The sequence below is a fragment of the Nilaparvata lugens genome, chromosome 3 (genome assembly GCF_014356525.2).
Source record: "Nilaparvata lugens isolate BPH chromosome 3, ASM1435652v1, whole genome shotgun sequence".
NCBI lineage: Eukaryota > Metazoa > Arthropoda > Insecta > Hemiptera > Delphacidae > Nilaparvata > Nilaparvata lugens.
The window spans coordinates 4,666,121-4,685,478 of record NC_052506.1 but is presented as its reverse complement, the minus strand read 5'-3'; the positions used below and the strand labels follow the sequence as shown (position 1 = coordinate 4,685,478).

The following is a 19,358-nucleotide window of genomic DNA, read 5'->3' as shown; positions in this document are numbered from 1 at the left end:
ATTTAACTTTTGAGAATTATTATTCTTTTTAAATGGTTGAAAAAGATTTTAGTTTGAGTTAATTAATTTTTCCAATTGATGAATATATGACTTGAAAAAATAGAAAATCTAGAAGGAAGAATGGTTGAGGATAGAACAGACAGGGTACCGTATGAATAAAAATTTAAATCTCAGTATATCCTTTTAAATTATTTTTTCACAACATGTTCCGGATATTAGTGATTTATAATCACTTGAAAAATGGCATAAATGTCAGAAACATGTTAAGAAAAAAATTATTTAATGGGATAGTGAGATATAATAATTTTCATTTTTATTCATATTAAAAGTAGTCCTAAAGAAAAAAGACAACGGTACGGTACCGTATATAAGAATTTGAGAAATAATTGAAATAAAACTCCGTTCTAATTATCAGAAGGATTTATGTTGAAAATTATTATGTTAGGGGAAAAATTACTACGAATAAACTACCAAATAGCATCAAATAGTATTTAGATTACTCTATAACCAATATGCATATATTGAACAGTAACAAATTTAAATGATAAATAATATAATTGAATTTTAATTCTTTTAGGGGAAAAAATTACTATGAATAAAATACCAAATAGCATCAAATAGTATTTCGATTACTTTATAACCAATATGCATATATTGACCAGTAACAAATTTAAATGATAAATCAATATAATTTCATTTGAATTCTCTTGAGTATGTTTTTGGAGCATAGACTACATATTTTTACTTTTTCATTCAATTACATATTCATACAAAATTTCCATTACATTATTCTACAGTTTTTTTATAGACACTACCGTAGTGGTTACACAAAATTTATCAATAAATTAAACAGTAATCCAGGAAGTAAAATTGAATTTCTACACCTATTGGATTTTTTCCCCAACATTATTTCAAGATGAGATGAGAACTTTAAAATAAATATTCAGATTACACAGTTTCTCCTACTAATTTTTTTATGTTATAATTCAAATGAAATTACAATATTCTCAAACAAATCTCTATAAAATCGTCAAACAAAAAACAGTTCGACAGTCAAGAGTTCACTATATTGTTAGTACAGTATTTTGACCCCTTCAGTTTTCTAAACAAACTGACTGTTACATAATTTTCATCACTTATTCATTTTAGAACAAAGATATCTTCAGTTATTACATGCGCGAAGAAAGTATAGTTTATCATTAAATCAACAAAGATTATTTGGTACTTTTTCCCAGGCACATTTCACAGCTACAAATAGAGTTGAATTTCAGAACAGATTATGAACAAACATTAAATAAATACGGTAAACATGGGATGAATGACTGAAACAAAGTTTTCATATGGTGTTTTTTTGTCATGAGAAAACAACATTAAATATTTACACACTTTTTTCTATGTATTTTTTTGTTATTTTTCTTTGTATTGAATCAAGAAACCATCATCATTAAATATTTGTAGAAGAAATATTATTTGACACAAAAGAATATACCACTTTATTATCAGTTTTGAGCTTTGGTTTTGAGGGCACGTGATTTCAGGCACATTTTCACCGAATAAAAAATGAATAATTCAAGTTCACTTTTCGTTTCAAGTCCAATGTCGTTTATAAAATGCAAATCGAACGTGGTGTCTGATTTGTTAATGAACAGGAAACGGGCTCATCTAGCATAGTTCTGTTTGACCTCTGGCGTCCTTATTTGAATAGCTGCTCTGCTGTTGAAAGTGGAATGCTACTATAAATATTTATTTGAAGCGAAAGTAACATATGTGGTGCAAATTTCATTTCAATGTAAATTTGACTGATATGGAATTTAAAGTACTTGCAAATAGATACCGATAATTATATGAGATTGGAGAATAGTAATTTACAATTTTTGTAATCAGCACAGACCCACAGCATAAACCCTGACATAGTCTATCCAGCAGCGCTGGTCAATGACTCAGAATAAAACTAAACTAAACTAAACATTACTGAGCGTGTGAATTATACTTTTTCGGTTGATGAATATGCCCAAAGAGAAATCGAAAAAAAAAGTTTGAAAAGATGTGAGTATCTCCTGAGAAAAAGTTCCGTTATATTGGGAGATGAAAGTCTATCTACAGATGGGAATTACTGAGATATTGCAAGTTCAAATGCTAATGAATTAATAATCATTATTAAACGAAAATCCAAATTAAATGCTGTAATTCACCCCGAAGACTTCTGCTACTGCAAATATTGATAACAGGGTAAACAGCTAGAAGGAAATTCGATGAGCGCTACTATTCAAAAAATCTGGTGTGGGCACTCACACAACTTTCCTTGCCGTTATGAAAATTTATCACCTGACGTTAGTGTACACGCGCATCTCTAGTCTACTATTCGAAGATCCAAGCCAGCTGGTGACAGGACTATAACGCTGGAGACACACGAAGTCTGCTATCTCTTCATAGTGAATGATTTAATAGAATCAACAGTTGCCAACAGTTTGCAATTGGAATAATAACATTTTCTCGAATTTCGAGCTTATTTTAAATTTTAGGTGAAAATGTTACTGAACATTAATTGTAGAGATTTCCATTCTCAATCTTTTCCACTTATTTTTTTTTGTTTAAATTGTATCTGAAGCCTGATAATTGAGAATCTAATATCAAACTTTGCCAAGATGGGGCGGACCTCCTGAAATTTTTACAGATATGGGACTTATGGCAGTTGATAGAACTAATCAATGACTATTCTATGTATCAATTTGATCAAAATCGTTGGAGCCATTTTCGAGAAAATCGCGAAAAACCCGGTTTTTGACAACATTTTCGCCATTTCAGCCTCCATCGTTTATTGAATTTGATCGAAATTGTTCGTGTCGGATCCTTATATTGTAAGGACCTAAAGTTCCAAATGTCAAGTCATTCCGTTAATTGGGAGATGAGATATCGTGTACACAGATGTACATACACTCATACACACACACACACCCACACACCCACCCACACACACACACACACACACACACACACACACACACACACACACACACACACACACACACACACACACACACACACACACATACACACACACACACACACACACACATACAGACCAATACCCAAAAACCACTTTTTTGGACTCAGGGGACCTCGAAACGTATAGAAATTTAGAAATTGAGGTACCTTAATTTTTTTCGGAAAGCAATACTTTCCTTACCTATGGTAATAGGGCAAGGAAAATAAAAGTGAGTGAGCGAGTATGTGAAAAATCAAAATATCGCATCCCCGAAATTATTCATAAGATGACATATATAGCCAGCTGTGAAATATAAACACGATCATTTTAGAGAATATTATGTTCTGTTTATTAATAAACTAGCCGTCAGGCTCGCTTCGCTCGCCATATCCGTCTAGCCAGGGGGCTCCGCCCCCTGGACCCCCGACTGGATCGTCCAAAAATGAGATCAGCAGGCTCGCTTCGCTTGCCTGCATTTTTCATTTGAGCATTTTTATCATATGTTAGGAGAATCAAGTCGGGGGTCCAGACTAAACGTCTGGTTAAACGGATATGGCGAGCGAAGCGAGCCTGACGGCTAGTAATATAATATTCTCAGGATTGAAGTAGCAGTGCCCAATCAATTTTTCCGCGATAAATGCATTGAAATCTTCAACTTGGTGCCAACCTAACAAAGTCAACTCAACTTAATTCCAACCTGACAAAATTTTTAATTTAGTTGCCAGTTAACAACTGTTCCGAAGAGGAACTCTATCTAGATTATAGTTCTATAGTAACATATGATATATGATATGGAAATTTCAAATTTTAAGAGATTGGGAAAAGAAGAATATACATGCTAAAAGACGAACTTTAAACCCTAAAAACCTTCTTAGAGTTAAAATATTGCCAAAAGATTTCTTAGTGCGCCTCTAAAGGGCCAACTGAACATACCTACCAAATTTGAACGTTTTTGGTCCAGTAGATTTTTAGTTCTGCGAGTGAGTGAGTGAGTGAGTGAGTGAGTGAGTGAGTGAGTGAGTGAGTGAGTCAGTCAGTCAGTGAGTGAGTGCCATTTCGCTTTTATATATATATAGATAAAAATAACGAGCGAAGCTCGGTGCCCCGATATTATAGATTATTATCAGTGCAGACACAAAGCCAACTGCTTCCCAATGTTTGTAGACTTTGTTATTTTTGATACAAGCATTTTTCCTATACAAAACACTTAATTTTCTTGTTTAGCTGATCCTTGGCAGTTCTGTGCACCTGGACAAGAGCACCGAATACCGTTTCTTCAAGCCGTGGCTGGGCAACGGGCTGTTGATCAGCTCGGGCGACAAATGGCGCTCGCACCGCAAGCTCATTGCTCCCACCTTCCACCTCAACGTGCTCAAGTCCTTCCTGGAGCTGTTCAACGCCAACAGTCGTAGTGTTGTCGACAAGATGCGCAAGCACGGTGCCAACACGTTTGACGTGCACGACCACATGAGCGAGTGCACTGTCGAGATTCTGCTAGGTCAGTAAAAAATCGAAAATTTGAAATTCCGTTCAAAAATAAATTATTGACACTTTCTTGGGTGACCCAGTAAGCTATTATCGATATTGAAGTATCAATAGTATCAAATTTCATTATCAATATTAGAGTATCGATATTGAGATATCGAAAGTATAGAATTTTTGTATTGATATTGGAATATCGATTGTATTGAATTCCAGTATCGATACTATTAAATCCTCCAAATACTAGTAGTTCTGTGAACAGTAGATCTCGCGCAGTTTAAACGACGTCCCAAACCATAAGCATATCCACACTGATACACTAACTATTTATTTGATCAGATCATGCTTACACAAGATTTAATTATCATATAACGCTTACCGGAATTTAGCGCAAGAAAACCAGAAGACATCTAGGCGCCCAGACGAGCTGTTATAAGTTCTTTGCATCCTATTTGATAGTGCATAAAAATTGCATTCAATGAGGCATGCAATTTATAGTCTACACAGTTGCTAATTTTTTACCAAGTTACATTAGATATTGAATTGCATGCGTCATGGCATGCAATTTATAGTCAACTCGACAGCTGATTTATGATGAATTATTATTTGTTGATTTCAGCTGATATATATCAGCTAGTTGACCGAGCGAAGTGAGGTCTAAGATTCAAGTCAACGGGATTTTCATTTCTCTTTATGTTTGAATGTTATGTTTATACACCGATATCTGGCAGGCACGACAGAAATTACTCTGATGAACAGTATTAGAGGAGACTGTGGTTTATAACTGCGCGAGATCTACTGTTCACAGAACTACTAGTATTATTTTAAACCAATGTTCCTAGAATACCGGTATTCTAAGTAGGTACCTACCTTGTTATCGACTATGATCAATTTTGCTATATACATATACGTATCAAATCAAAATAATTCTCATTCACAATAAAAGCAATATTCTTTTATTGATTCAATATTGAGGGCCCTGCCAAACCCGTAGATTTTTTGGTTGGTGCCCAGTTTCAAAGATTAGCTGAGTAGAGTTATACAAAATAATAACACAACTATTTGAAGTATATAAGATGAAAGGAAACAAATACAAAGTGCCGTACACAAATAAATTACAGACTACAAAAATCATTTTTTTTGGACTCAGGGGAACTTGAAACGTATAGAAAACATTGAATTAGGGTACCTTAATTTTTTTGGAAAGCAATACTTTCCTTACCTATGTTAATAGGGCAAGGAAAGTAAAAACATTCATGATCAGAAGAACTTATAAGATAAATAAGTAATTTTTTTGCAATATTTGCAAAAGAAAAAGCTTGAATCTACTCTACTATAAATGTAATAAATTGAGAAATGGAAAGCAAAATTTTTCCAAATTATTGAGAATTAGGTATCATTTATAATTTTTATATGCAGGTGAAAATTACAATATATGGAGAGAATAAGAATGAAGAAAATTCAAAACTTTAGCCAGCAAAAATTTTAAAATTCCAATAAAGAAACTCTTATTTATAGATTTGATATGACTCACTCTTTTCACATCGGTTTAACTACCGATTATACCACGTAATGTCTTCTAATTGAATGTTTTGGGTACATGAAAGGATTGATTTTTGCTCTACACTTTGTAGTGACAATCATAATCCATTGTATTATATCAATACTATTTTAATACGACTCAATTCATTCTTTGAATGACCTACTTTAAAAATAACATTAAGATCTTGGAGTCCGATCCACTAGGCGTCAAATTTGCAATATCTGTAGAAATCAATCTGAAAAAACAAACCCATCTCATAATCATTGTGTGTGGCAAGTATTTCATTCCATTTCATTATTTCTTTATTCATAAATTTGTACAGTGTATACAATGAATAGTGTCAAAAATATATATCTTTGATTAGATACAATTTAAAATAAAATACATAACAAATAAAACATCTACAGAATACAACAATACAAACATACAATACAATTCAACTCATAGGAGCTGATCTCATTCATTCAGATATTCTTCGATATTATAAAGTGCTCTCTCAGTTAAATATCTCTTTAATTCCAATTTGAATTTATTGGGATTCGGCTCTTGTTGGATTCGCGTCGGTAGCTTGTTATAGAACTTGGCTCCTATGTATATGGGCTTCTTCTTGTAGAACTCAAGTCTATGGCTTTGCATATGTAAACGTTTATCTCTGTTTCTAGTGCTGTACCCATGATTATGTCCTAACGTCTAAATATTTCCAAGATTTTTTTTCACACACATAATTGTCTCAAAGATGTAAAGACTGTAAACTGTCATTATATTATTTAAGTGAGCGAAATGTTCTTTAACTGATGCTGGGGTCTAGGTGTAAAATAATTCTTAGAGCTTCTTTTTGTGCTTTGAGAATTGAATCCATGTTCTAATTTGAAGTAAATCCATAAAGACTTATACCAAAAGATATTGTTAGAGACTTACCTCTTAATTTCATTTAACAATATCCTCTACACATATTGATTGTAATAATTTGATTGTAGAGATTACTATATTAATTGATTCCATTGTTCATTGATTCACTACATTTCCCAACACATTGATATTTTTAATTTATGTTTGATTCACCTACAGAGACTGCAATGGGCGTTAATAAGAAGACGCAAGACAAGAGTGGTTTCGAGTACGCCAAGGCTGTCATGGAGTAAGTTTTAACTTATATCTAATCATCTTCAAATTCCAATAATTGAAATTTCCATATCTGCGACAAAAATGAGTGACCAATAATCGTCATATGAGCTACAATAAATTATAAGATGTTTCTTTGATTCAGATTTATGATTGGAGAATGATCCTTCATTCTCTGTAGAAAAAATTGTGGAGTAAAGTAACATCTACTGTAAAACGTGTCTAGTTATAACAACAAGTAACTCGATGTTGCAGTTCCTTCTCACGCATCAGTACATAGCACGTATGACTATTAAATTCAACAGTGATCAAATGTTTATTATTATTATTATTAGCGTATAGCTTTGAATGGTGGGGAGACCCAAGGGTAGTTCCACCTCGCCGTATATAGTCCAAAGTTTCCTTATGGGAAACCGTACACTAAGGTTATAGTCAGCACAATACTATAGTGATCAAAAATGTTGGTTGTAAGCCACGAGAACCATCCTTGAGGTGTCCTTATGCGCGCCTCTCCACTAGGAAATACTGAAATGAAGTGCACCTAACGGGTGATTCCCATAGAACATAATCTCATGAACTCATATCATTGTGCGAAATATCAATATGAGGGCAATGTAGTTGATGATGGTAGAAGCTGAAATTTATGTGTTTTTCACAATACAAGGAGCATTGTTGTCAGGTGTACCTGGAAATCTATATGAGATAGAGCGCTCTACCTGATGTCAGATTGTAGAACACAAAAATACGTCTAGAGGGATTTTGAGTTATACATCTAAATGGTAACAATCGGAAGATATTATTGATCAAAAACTAAAATTCATCAGAATTGATTTTTTTCTTCAAATTCTACTCATTTTTGAATAATTATAACTTAGTACTCTTTGGAGATAGAGAGTTCCGAATGATCTCATTTTATTCAGAATTTTATAATCTAAAAAAAAAACGCAAGAGAAAATTTTTCTGTCAGATTACTGAATTTGAGAAATAGCTGGAAACTGGAAAATGAGCCGAAAATATGAGGTTTTTGGGCCATTCTGTATCTAGCACAAGGAAATTTTACATAAGAAATTGGTTCTGGACTTCTCTCATGTATCCAAATAATATATTAAAGAATCAGAACTACAATATAAATTGCAAGCACACCAATTTATATGTCTTAACTTTATATGTCACACCATTATTTATAATTTTTGTCTATATTGACTGGACTAAATGGCATCATAGCCGAAACATGTTGTGAGCATACAATTTCTAAAAAGGGTACTTGGATTTTTTTATCTATTTATAGGCTACATATTATGCAGCTGTATCCACGTATTTATTCAGCATGAATAAGTCTCAAAAATCTAAGACAATAGCATAAATAGAACTCAAAATTAGTGATTCAGATGAGAAATACATAGGCCTACAGAAGTGAATATTCACTATATTATGATAATATGATTTACCACAATAATGCTATCAGCACCTCCACTGATACACAGTACGCAGTAACTTCACTCTTTGAGATTATCAGTAATAAGTTATTATCAAGAATTTAATAATACAGTACCGTCCATAATAATTTATTGTTTTTACGATTATTTAATTTTTTGTTTTCAGTATGTGCGACATCCTGCATTTACGTCACACTCATGTTTGGTTGAGACCGGACATCATTTTCCATTTGACCAAGTACGGAAAAACTCAGGAAAAACTGTTGGATGTCATTCATTCTCTCACCAAGAAGGTGAGTTTTTCATTTCTTATCAGGAAGGTATTGTGATGAGAGCTTGCCAACTCTACTCTAATATTTGAAAACCATAGTATGCTTGAGGAAATGATTTATTTTCCTTCAATAATCTATGAAATAAATAATGGATAATTTACCTTAGAATAGGCCTATCACTCGTATGATTAATATCTGAAAATCAGAGTATAATGATGTTAAAGGCTTACTCTATAAAATTATATTAATCAGTCCAGTGGTTCAGACGTGATGATGCGACATTCGTGTATTTCCTACCCTGTACATGTATAAGCCAATTCTTTCCTTTATTATAGGCATGTTATAGATAGATTGATAGACTTCTCAATGATTGATCTCAAAATTGACAGGTCAACCAACTTTCAATCATGTCATATATTTATAGCTCCGCTCTTTTATTTCTCCACTGTCATTATAACGTGGACCTCGCACTGAACAATATCCATTTTTGTGTTTTGCACAGGTCCTGAAGAAGAAGAAGGAAGATTACAACAAGAACAAGGCAGCAGGTCTGCCGCCCCCAAGTGCCGCCTACAACACACCTCCCACCGCCCCCGCAGAAGTGCCAGCCACCCCCAAGGCTGCTGCTGCCCCCAAGGCCAAGGCCCCCGAGGCAGCCGGCCCCAAGGAGTCCTTCTCGTTCGGCCACTCGGTCGGCCTCAAGGATGACCTCGATGTTGATGACAATGATATTGGTAAACAAAATTACTAAAAACTCGAAAATTATCCAATTAAAACTGATTCTAATAATAAAAATCTGGTGTGGTACACTCAAAGGCCTTAAAGATATATTTTTTTCAATTCAATTCAATTTTCATTTGCCATATATACAAGATTTTTACAATTACAAATTCACATAATAATTGGGTACATCATACAGAAATTCAGAATGATACTCTATTCTAGATATAATAAAAAAAATTACATATAACATAACTGAAATACCAGTTGTACTCATTTTACTGGCAGTAATTGCTAGCAGAGACACGTGTCTGATCGCTAGCAATGAGTTCAGTTCAAATCATTGAAAGATTTTTTTCTTCTTGACTGAAACACAAAAAAAGAACTTTGTTGAAATTCACAAAATCACAATTTTATTTTATTTATTTAAAACCAAATCAATCTATTATGTGTAATTTTATGATTAAAAGTCTATTTTGAAAAATATTCTAGCTTTTACCCATTCATCAATATCTTTTGTACGTTTTTTGTTTATTTTATATATAGACCCACAATGCCTATGCCTTCCCAATGATAGCTCTTACTTGAAATTGAAGGACGCCATTGTGGTATTTTAGCACGAGATATTGTATCTGCACATTTGTAACATTATAGATTACAATGGCATTGGTATTTAATAATCTTATAGGTTGCCCCCTCAATGGCCGATTTCAATTCCAAGTACGACACTAGCGCTGCATGTGAGTCTATGCATCTTTAAGGTCTTTGGATACACTCACATAACTTTCCTTGCCGTTATGAAAATTGATCACCTGACGCTACGGTAGTAGTGTTCTCAAGTCTACTATTCAAAGATCCGAGCCAGCTGGTGACAGGACAATACCGCTGGAGACACACGATGTCTGCTATCTCTTCATAGTGAATGATTCAATAGAATCAATAGTTTGCAATTATAGAATTATTACATTTTTTCGAATTTCAAGCTTATTTTTAATTTTAGGTGAAAATGTTACTGAACATTAATATTGTAGAGATTTTCATACACAATCTTTTCCACTTGAAATGTTTTGATTAAATTGTACCTGAAGCCTGATAATTGGAAATCTAAAATCAAACTTTGCATAGATGGGGCGGAGTTCCTGAAATTTTTTAAATTTATATGACACTTGTGGCAGTTGTTAGAGCTTATCAATGACTATTTCAGGTATAAATTTGATCAAAATCGTTGGAGCCGTTTTTGATAAAATCGTGAAAACCCCTGTTTTTGACAACATTTTTGCCATTTTAGCCGCCATCTTGCATTGAATCCGATTGAAATTGTTCGTGTCGGATACTTATATTGTAAGGACCTTAAGTTCATAATTTTAAGACATTCCGTTAATTGCGAGATGAGATATCGTGTACACAGACGCACATACACACACACACACACCACACACACACACACACACACACACACACATACAGACCATTCAATACCCAAAAACCCCTTTTTTGTACTCAGGGGACCTTGAAACGTATAGAAATTGGGGTACCTTAATTTTTTCGGAAAGCAATACCTACTTTTCTTACCTATGGTAATCATGGTGATTTACCTATGGTGATCACGTATTTTTTTGAATAAACTATAAACAGCAGTTACATTTACTTATATAGGTTGTATAGAACATAAAGTTAGTAGTTCATAGCACAGATAAAGATACATGTTACTCTATTTTCATGCAAGAACTCTCCCCCATTCACAGACTATAGTATAGTCTTCTTGGGGGAATTCACCGCCATCTATGTACTAGCATTCATGTAATAATGTATCATTTTCTATTTCAATTGATGTATTCTATTTATAATTGAATTTATGAATTTTACATTTTTTTTGTAATGCAATGTGGAAAAATAAATTGATTTGATTTGATTTGAATAGGGCAAGGAAAGTAAAAAGGCTAGGACAAAGTTCAAGGACCAAACCATAACCAGCATTTTTTCAGGCGCTTTCAGATGAATATAAAATTCATTCAGCTGTTTTATAAAATTGCGTGTTGCAATCCATGTCCCTCTTTCGTACCACTTATCTGAGAAACTTTTCTTCAATAGGTGAAAAGAAACGTCTAGCTTTCTTGGACTTCATGATCGAATCGTCGCAAAACGGCGTTGTTCTCACTGACGAGGAAATCAAGGAAGAAGTTGACACCATTATGTTCGAGGTAGGTATGCTCTTCTCAAATCAAGCGATAAGATATTAAATTGTCTTAAAACTGAATAATTATGAAGCTCCTCCAATTAAATTTAACCAAAATGTAGTCACGTATTTAGTAAATGAATCAAAATGTTAAATTTCAAAATTTGATAGATTCTCTTGAAAAAATTGAGATTATAGAACAAGGAGCGTTTAGACAGAGAGTCTGTTTTTATTCCATATAGTGGGCTATAATACATTTGTGCATGATTTGATGGAATAGTTATTTGTGCAACTAGTGCGCAAAGTGACAGTTTGCTGCACCGAAAGAAACGTTTACGCACGAGCCGTAGGCGAGGGCGGAATGGTTTCTTGAGTGCAGCAGAGGAACTTTGCGCACGTATTTCACATTAAATTTTTCCTACAGTTACCATTTAATATGAAAAGTGGGTAATTATGGGTAAAATTGCCTGAAATCCATCAAATGTTTTTTTGTGTAGACCTAATTTTATTATTAATAAAAACCTTAATTTATTGTCAAATTGAATAATGTAGTAATAAATGTCTGAAGGAGCGTCTGTCACTCATGTCGCTGTCCTCATTGTCCTTAATATTATTATAACGTGCACCACAGTCACTGTTACCAACTTAATTTTGATTTTGCTGCACTGGTGCTCCATATATAAACTACTAACTATTTTGCGTTGCCATGTTGCAAATCTGGAGTGCAGAACAAATTTTTCCCACACTAGAGCGGAAAAGTGATTCTTTGCGTTCTGTAATCAGTGCAGGAATGGCCACTTTTCAAGGTAAATGTAGGGAAAAATAATTAGTACCTATAGAACAGATAATCTTCACATTTCCTTAATAAATTGACAGTTTTTCCAATAAGTTGTTTTAAAAATATGACTAGTACGGTATCGGTTGGGTGGTTTTTGGTAGTCTATGCGTATTGGTACAGATAAAATTATCCGTGTAGCATATTTTTAAAAAGAATACTTCATTCTTGATTGAAATATTTATAGAAAATTTCTAATTTCCAGGGTCACGACACCACCGCGGCTGGCAGCAGCTTCTTCCTATGTATGATGGCAGCAAGACCTGATATTCAGGTAAGAAATAATATCGGGGACCGAACTTCGCTCTGGATTACAAAAGCATAAAAAATTATTACGAAGAAGAAATTATAATAATATGCATAGTTCATACAGAAATGTTCTTATCTAATCACAGTGAATTGAGATTAATTATTCCCAGAGGAATGCAAAAATTTCCCTCACAAAGGCACTAAAGCCGGTTAAATTTTAATCCTGAATAATTTATTAGAAAGAAGAAATTATAATAATATGCATAGTTCATACAGAAATGTTCTTATCTAATCACAGTGAATTGAGATTAATTATTCCCAGAGGAATGCAAAAATTTTCCTCACAAAGGCCCGGTTGCACTAAAGCCGGTTAAATTTTAATCCTGAATAATTTATTAGAAAGAAGAAATTATAATAATATGCATAGTTCATACAGAAATGATCTTATCTAATCACAGTGAATTGAGATTAATTATTCCCAGAGGAATGCAAAAATTTCCCTCACAAAGGCCCGGTTGCACTAAAGCCGGTTAAATTTTAATCCTGAATAATTTATTAGAAAGAAGAAATTATAATAATATGCATAGTTCATACAGAAATGTTCTTATCTAATCACAGTGAATTGAGATTAATATTATTCCCAGAGGAATGCAAAAATTTCCCTCACAAAGGCCCGGTTGCACTAAAGCCGGTTAATTTCAATCCTGAATAAATTCAAGTGAACCAAATCATGAGAAGACCATTATAAAAACAATAAAACAATTTTGAAGATTCTTAAATTCTTTAAATAAAAAAAAATTATTTCATTTTATAACCTGACGATATGGTGTGATCACCGAAACTAAAGTGCGAGATAAATTTCTTTTAACACGGCTCTTTCTCAAAGACGGAGAGGTCCGATGCTCTATCCTCCACTAATCTCTCCCACTACCTAGCAGCATTCTCCTTTCTCTTGTGTCTGTGTGAGAGAGCTTTGTAACGCTTCGCTCCCCACCACTGGCAATGTTCCAAAGTGATATGTTTGTGTATGTTACGGAGATGTGTTCATCACAAGAACCTGAAGCGAAATGACACGGCGCATCCAATTGTGCGCAGGATGTCCGTCTGTGACTATGCTACAAACTGTGGAGGGAGAAATGGGTTTCTCCTCTTCATGTTAAAAGTAATTTATCTCGCACATTAGTTGTTGAACTATTTTAAAGTTTTTGAAAAAATAAAGGGTGCTTCAAGATTTTTATATTTTTTTTTTTAGAAATTCAGATGTATGGGTATTTGAAGAATGAAATAAGAGTAGGATTATCTTTCTGGTAAATATGTATAATTATTCATTTATCATAGAATGAATGTTTTGTTTTTGTTTCAGGAACGAGTAATTGAGGAAATCGACCAGGTGTTCGGTAATTCAGACAGACCATGCTCATTTCAAGACACCCTCGAGTTGAAGTACCTGGAAAGATGCATCATGGAGACCCTACGCATGTATCCTCCAGTGCCCCATCATTGCTCGAGAACTCAAACAGGAACTTAAATTAGGTAAGCGATATTGAACTCAACTCTATTTTATTCAAAAACTAGCCGGCAGGCTCGCTTCGCTCGCTTTATCCGTCTACCCAGGAGGCTCCGCCCAAGCTGGATCATTCAGAAATAGGATGAGAATTTTCCATTTTTTATTTGAGCTATCCTACTTTCGACAAAAACTCAAAAGAGACGTTCTCAGGCTGGATTCAATCACCAGTTTTCTTTAAGGTGTGCAAAGGCTAAAAATGAACTTTCTACTGGTGATATTTTTCAAAGTTTTTTGATTTGTATATCATTAAGCTATCGAAATGAAAAGTTTTCTCAGGAAAACATTTTTTTCCGATCATTACTTTTTGAGATATGAGCGCCTGGAGTTCGAATTTTTTGGAACAGAACATTTCAAATTCGGTAAGAGATAAATCCATGCGATTTAGAGGATTGATTCTTCATGGTATTGCTGATCTAGTAAAACAAAATTTCCTGAAAATATCAATTTTTGAGGAAGTTATTCAATTTACTAAAACTAACTTTTTGTAGAGTTATTTTTGGTCATTTGAATAACTATCTTAAAAATGGATATTTTCAGAAAATTTTTATTCTATCCAATCAACAATACCATGAAGAATTCATCCTCTAAATCTCATTGATATTATCTCTCACTGAATTTGGAATGTTCTGTCACAAAAATTGAAACTTTAGCCGCTCATATCTCAAAAAGTAATGATCGGAAAAAAATGTTTTCCTGAGAAAACTTTTTCATTTTGATAAAAAATACGAAAGTACAACAAAAAGAACTCAACAAAAAGTTATTTTTAGTAAATTGAATAACTATCTTAAAAATGGATATTTTCAGAAAATTTTCATTCTATCCAATCAACAATACCATGAAGAATTTATCCTCCAAATCTCATGGATATATCTCTTACCGAATTTGAAATGTTCTGTCCCAAAAATGTAAACTTTAGGCGCTCATATCTCAAAAAGTAATGATCGGAAAAAAATTGTTTTCCTGAGAAAACTTTTTCATTTTGATAAAAAATACGAAAGTACAACAAAAAGAACTCAACAAAAAGTTATTATACCATAAAGAATTTATCCTCTAAATCTCATGGAGCTATCTCCGACCGAATTTGAAATGTTCTGTCCCAAAAATTGAAACTTTAGTCGCTCATATCTCAAAAAGTAATGAACGGGAAAAAATGTTTTCCTGAAAAAACGTTTCCATTTTGATTGCTTAATGATATACAAAATCGAAAAACTTTGAAAAATATCACGAGTAGAAAGTATATTTTTAGCCTATGCACAGCCTTAAATGATGTAGTGCAGGGTTGCAGAAATCTTTTTCTTTATCAGAATTAATGAATATTCCGTTTTTTAAACGTAGTTTACAATCATAGTAGCTTACCCTTTTTTGAAACGTTTTTTTATATAAAAAACAGATTAAAAACACAAAACAAAACTACAACTACTTTCGATATATCACACATCATCTTCAAAAACCTGAGGATGACAGGCCTACATCGAAACTAGACTTTCTAATTTGTGTTTTTAATCTGCTATTTTATATTTAAAAATTTTCAAGAAGGGTTCTTTGATGTTATTTTATAAATGCATGTTCAGTTATTTCTCAATTAGAGACTTGGTTAGGATATTATGCGAATTATTGTATTTCAGTTTAATAGTCCTTTGAAATTTGGATCAGGAATGGTATGGAGAACTTAACAAACATCCATATCTAACCCTATCAGGTATAAATTTGCTTGAGAAATTCAGAAAATTCTTCAAAAACTCATTGAAAAACTTGAGTAAAGAGACTCTCTAAAAAACGTTTGGGAATGCTTGGAAAACGCTGTAAAAGTAGGCTACCTAATTGGGCGTATCTAAGGCGTGTTTTTGAAGTACTCCCGAACAAAAATTTCTAGACCCTAACTGAACTTCTATACCAATGTTTGGACATATTAATAATTATATTGAACATATTAATTCACATACCGGTAATAATGTGAATATTTCCTCTATGTTTAAACAACTGAAAACGTATCCCATCAATAATAGAAAATATCAATTAACAATAAAACTATGTTATTCTTGTATCTTTCCTGGACCGAAAATCAAGTAACGAAGCAGTGTGTGATAACATAATCTTATCTTTTGGACAACATTAACATTTTATCAAAATTTTTGGAGAGAAATAGTACAGGCTCAGCCTAGTTTTTCCTCCAATGTCATAATTGTATTATGATTATAGTATTTTATACAATAAATGAATAAATAAATTTGTTAAGCCACAAAATGTTATCAGTTCACTCTGAACTTAGAGGTGATTAAAAAGCTTATTTACTTTGAAAATATCAAGAGACCATTTTCAGTGTTTGGTTTTGGAGCATCTAAATTTAAAAATCTACTTTGTGGAAATAATTAAGGACTCAAAATTTTGTGAAGTAAGCAAAAGCAAGACCACCTATTTTGGACTGTGTGTCACCTTATCTAAATCTGGGAGAGGAATAGCACAAGGTTACCTTATTTTTCTGTACCTACGGAGTGGCCGTAGTCGAGTGGATTAGATGCTGGCTTTGTAATCCAAAGGCCCGGGTTCGAATCCCAGCCCGGGCAAAATATTTTTCTCGGGCCACTCCCGTGTTTCGGATGGACACGTTAAGCCGTCGGTCCCGGCTGCCTAAAAAGCAGTCGTTAGGTCATGTCAGAGGCCCTGAAATTGATCAGTTGCGACCTGAAAACTCTGACACCAGACCTGAGCCAGCCAGGTCACACGATATTATTATTATTATATTCTGTACCTATCATTTCAATGATGTACTTATTGTATTAATCAATAAAATAAAAAATGAATAAAAATATTCTCTCAATAATTGATTCTTGAAAAATGTGAGAAAACGCTAGGGAACGCAAGGAAAACACAGTAAAACCGTCCATCTTGGGCGTATCTTTGGCGTAATTCTGAAGTCCTCTCAAGACAAAATTTCTACACCCTTGCTGAACTTCTGAGTACCAAATTTGAAGATGATCTTTCAATTTAGTTCTTGAGAAGGCCTTGGAAACGCAGGAAAAAACGCTCAAAAACCGCCGATATTGGGCGGAGCTTAGCCGTCTCATCTTTGAGTGAATGAATCAGTGCCATTTCGCTTTTTATACAGATATAGGTAGGGTACCGTACATGTCATGATAAATATAAATTTGATATTCATGTGTAATAAAAAAGTATTATAGATATAAATCATAAAACACTTATTGACATGGGCTACTCTTAAATTAATAAAACAAAATAAAAACTTATAGCACCCTTTATTTAAAAAAAAACTTTAAAATAGTTGAACAACTAGTTTCGGTTTACACCATCTTCAGGTTATAAAATAAAATAAAATTCAATAACTGTTTACTAATTCGTTTTATATCAATTAGTAAACAGTTATTGAATTTTATTTTATAACCTGAAGATAGTTTAATATATCACCAAAACTACTTGTTCAACTATTTTAAAGTTTTTTTAAAAATAAAGGCTGCTATAAGTTTTTATTTTGTTTTATTAATATAAACTTTAACTATATGTAAATTAATAATACTCCCAGCTTGAACAATAATTAATTAGTCAGTGTATTATTAAATTCAGAATAATTATTATCAAATGAGAATGATACTTCAGTTTTATCTAGAGTGAAAATACTGTTTAATTGTCTATTCATTTATTTATTTATTTGCCTCTGGTTGTATTACGAGTACCGATATGTTGTGGGTTTTCTCCATTATTAATAATAAACACAAGATAAAAATAAGGATTGTTGACCTTGTGTCTATTATAAGAATAAAATACGATTTTGGGGATTCTACAACCATTTTTTTGTAAGTATCGAGTAGTCCTAGATCTACATCTAATAGAAGTTCGTCTATAAGTAGGTTCCCATTACCTTGAAACATGACCAAAACAAAGCATGTGGCCTAGGTATTAAATGAATTAATTATGAGATAATTAAAAATGGACTAAGTAGTTGGTACATTAGTTCTTTGACGTAATTCATACCATATCAGATAAGGAGGTTGGAAATCAGAGAAGGTTGGAAACTTTTGAAGACATTGTTTTTGAATTTCTGTGGATCCAGTTGATAATTCAATAAGTGAATAGTTATGAAGGTAGGCGCTACTATTCACAATCTTTGGGTTATTTATTATGGAAAAAGACTGAAAAATTAATATTCTAATAGTTGATCTATTGATATAATAGTTGATGTAATATAAATAACAAGTTAATCTATTGAAATTTTGAATGTTTTCATCTGGTTTTTTGGTGTGTCACACAGGCCTACATATAAATAATTATAATATTTCATTTATCAGTCTCTAAAAATCATGTTGAATGTCAAGTATTCTATGAAAAACGGAGTATTTGTTGAAAAAATATAGAAGGGCATATTCATTTACAAATTTGAGGGCACCACGAGTTCAATCCCATTTCATTGCCCTCATGTCATATAACACACACGAAAAAGTGCAGTAACAATTTCAAAAATAAAATATTCATCAGAAGAAGAGGTTCAGTTGATTAGATTTGAGATGCATTTTACATTTACATTTTTTAGAGATTACATTTTTAGAGATACGTTTGAGTAGAAAGAGGTACGGTAAGATGAGATGAATATTACATCAAAACAAATGAAAACCAAACAGTGAAGAAATAATTATGGAATAAGTTTGTTCTATTGAAGAAATTTGAAAATTTCGCATTTTTATTCCAGCAAGAATTCTCCAAGAGATAATGATAAGTTGCAATAGATATGAATGATCAATACCTACCAACTGACTATCAATCTTGAACTGGTTTTTGATTAAATTTCGTTACAAAATAGACGCAGAAATCTCATTAGGCTAATATAATTTTGCAAAATCAACATCAATAGGAATAGAATATATATAGAATAGCTTGTTTATTATTTTATATTGATTCAAAATCATTGATATTAAACTAATGAAGAGAATAATATAGAATAATAAAGCCATTCTATACTA

At 32.8% G+C, this 19,358-nt stretch overlaps 1 protein-coding gene across 1 annotated transcript in view; it reads left to right on the top strand.

The window, feature by feature from the left end:
- Window positions 1-19,358, top strand: part of LOC111062226 (cytochrome P450 4g15-like) — a 35,832-nt gene that overhangs the window by 10,121 nt on the left and 6,353 nt on the right. The window contains 8 exon segments of the mRNA XM_039422649.1: window positions 4,211-4,484; window positions 7,080-7,149; window positions 8,736-8,862; window positions 9,344-9,575; window positions 11,653-11,762; window positions 12,778-12,846; window positions 14,185-14,313; window positions 14,315-14,354. Coding sequence (XP_039278583.1) covers window positions 4,211-4,484; window positions 7,080-7,149; window positions 8,736-8,862; window positions 9,344-9,575; window positions 11,653-11,762; window positions 12,778-12,846; window positions 14,185-14,313; window positions 14,315-14,354 — 1,051 coding nt within the window.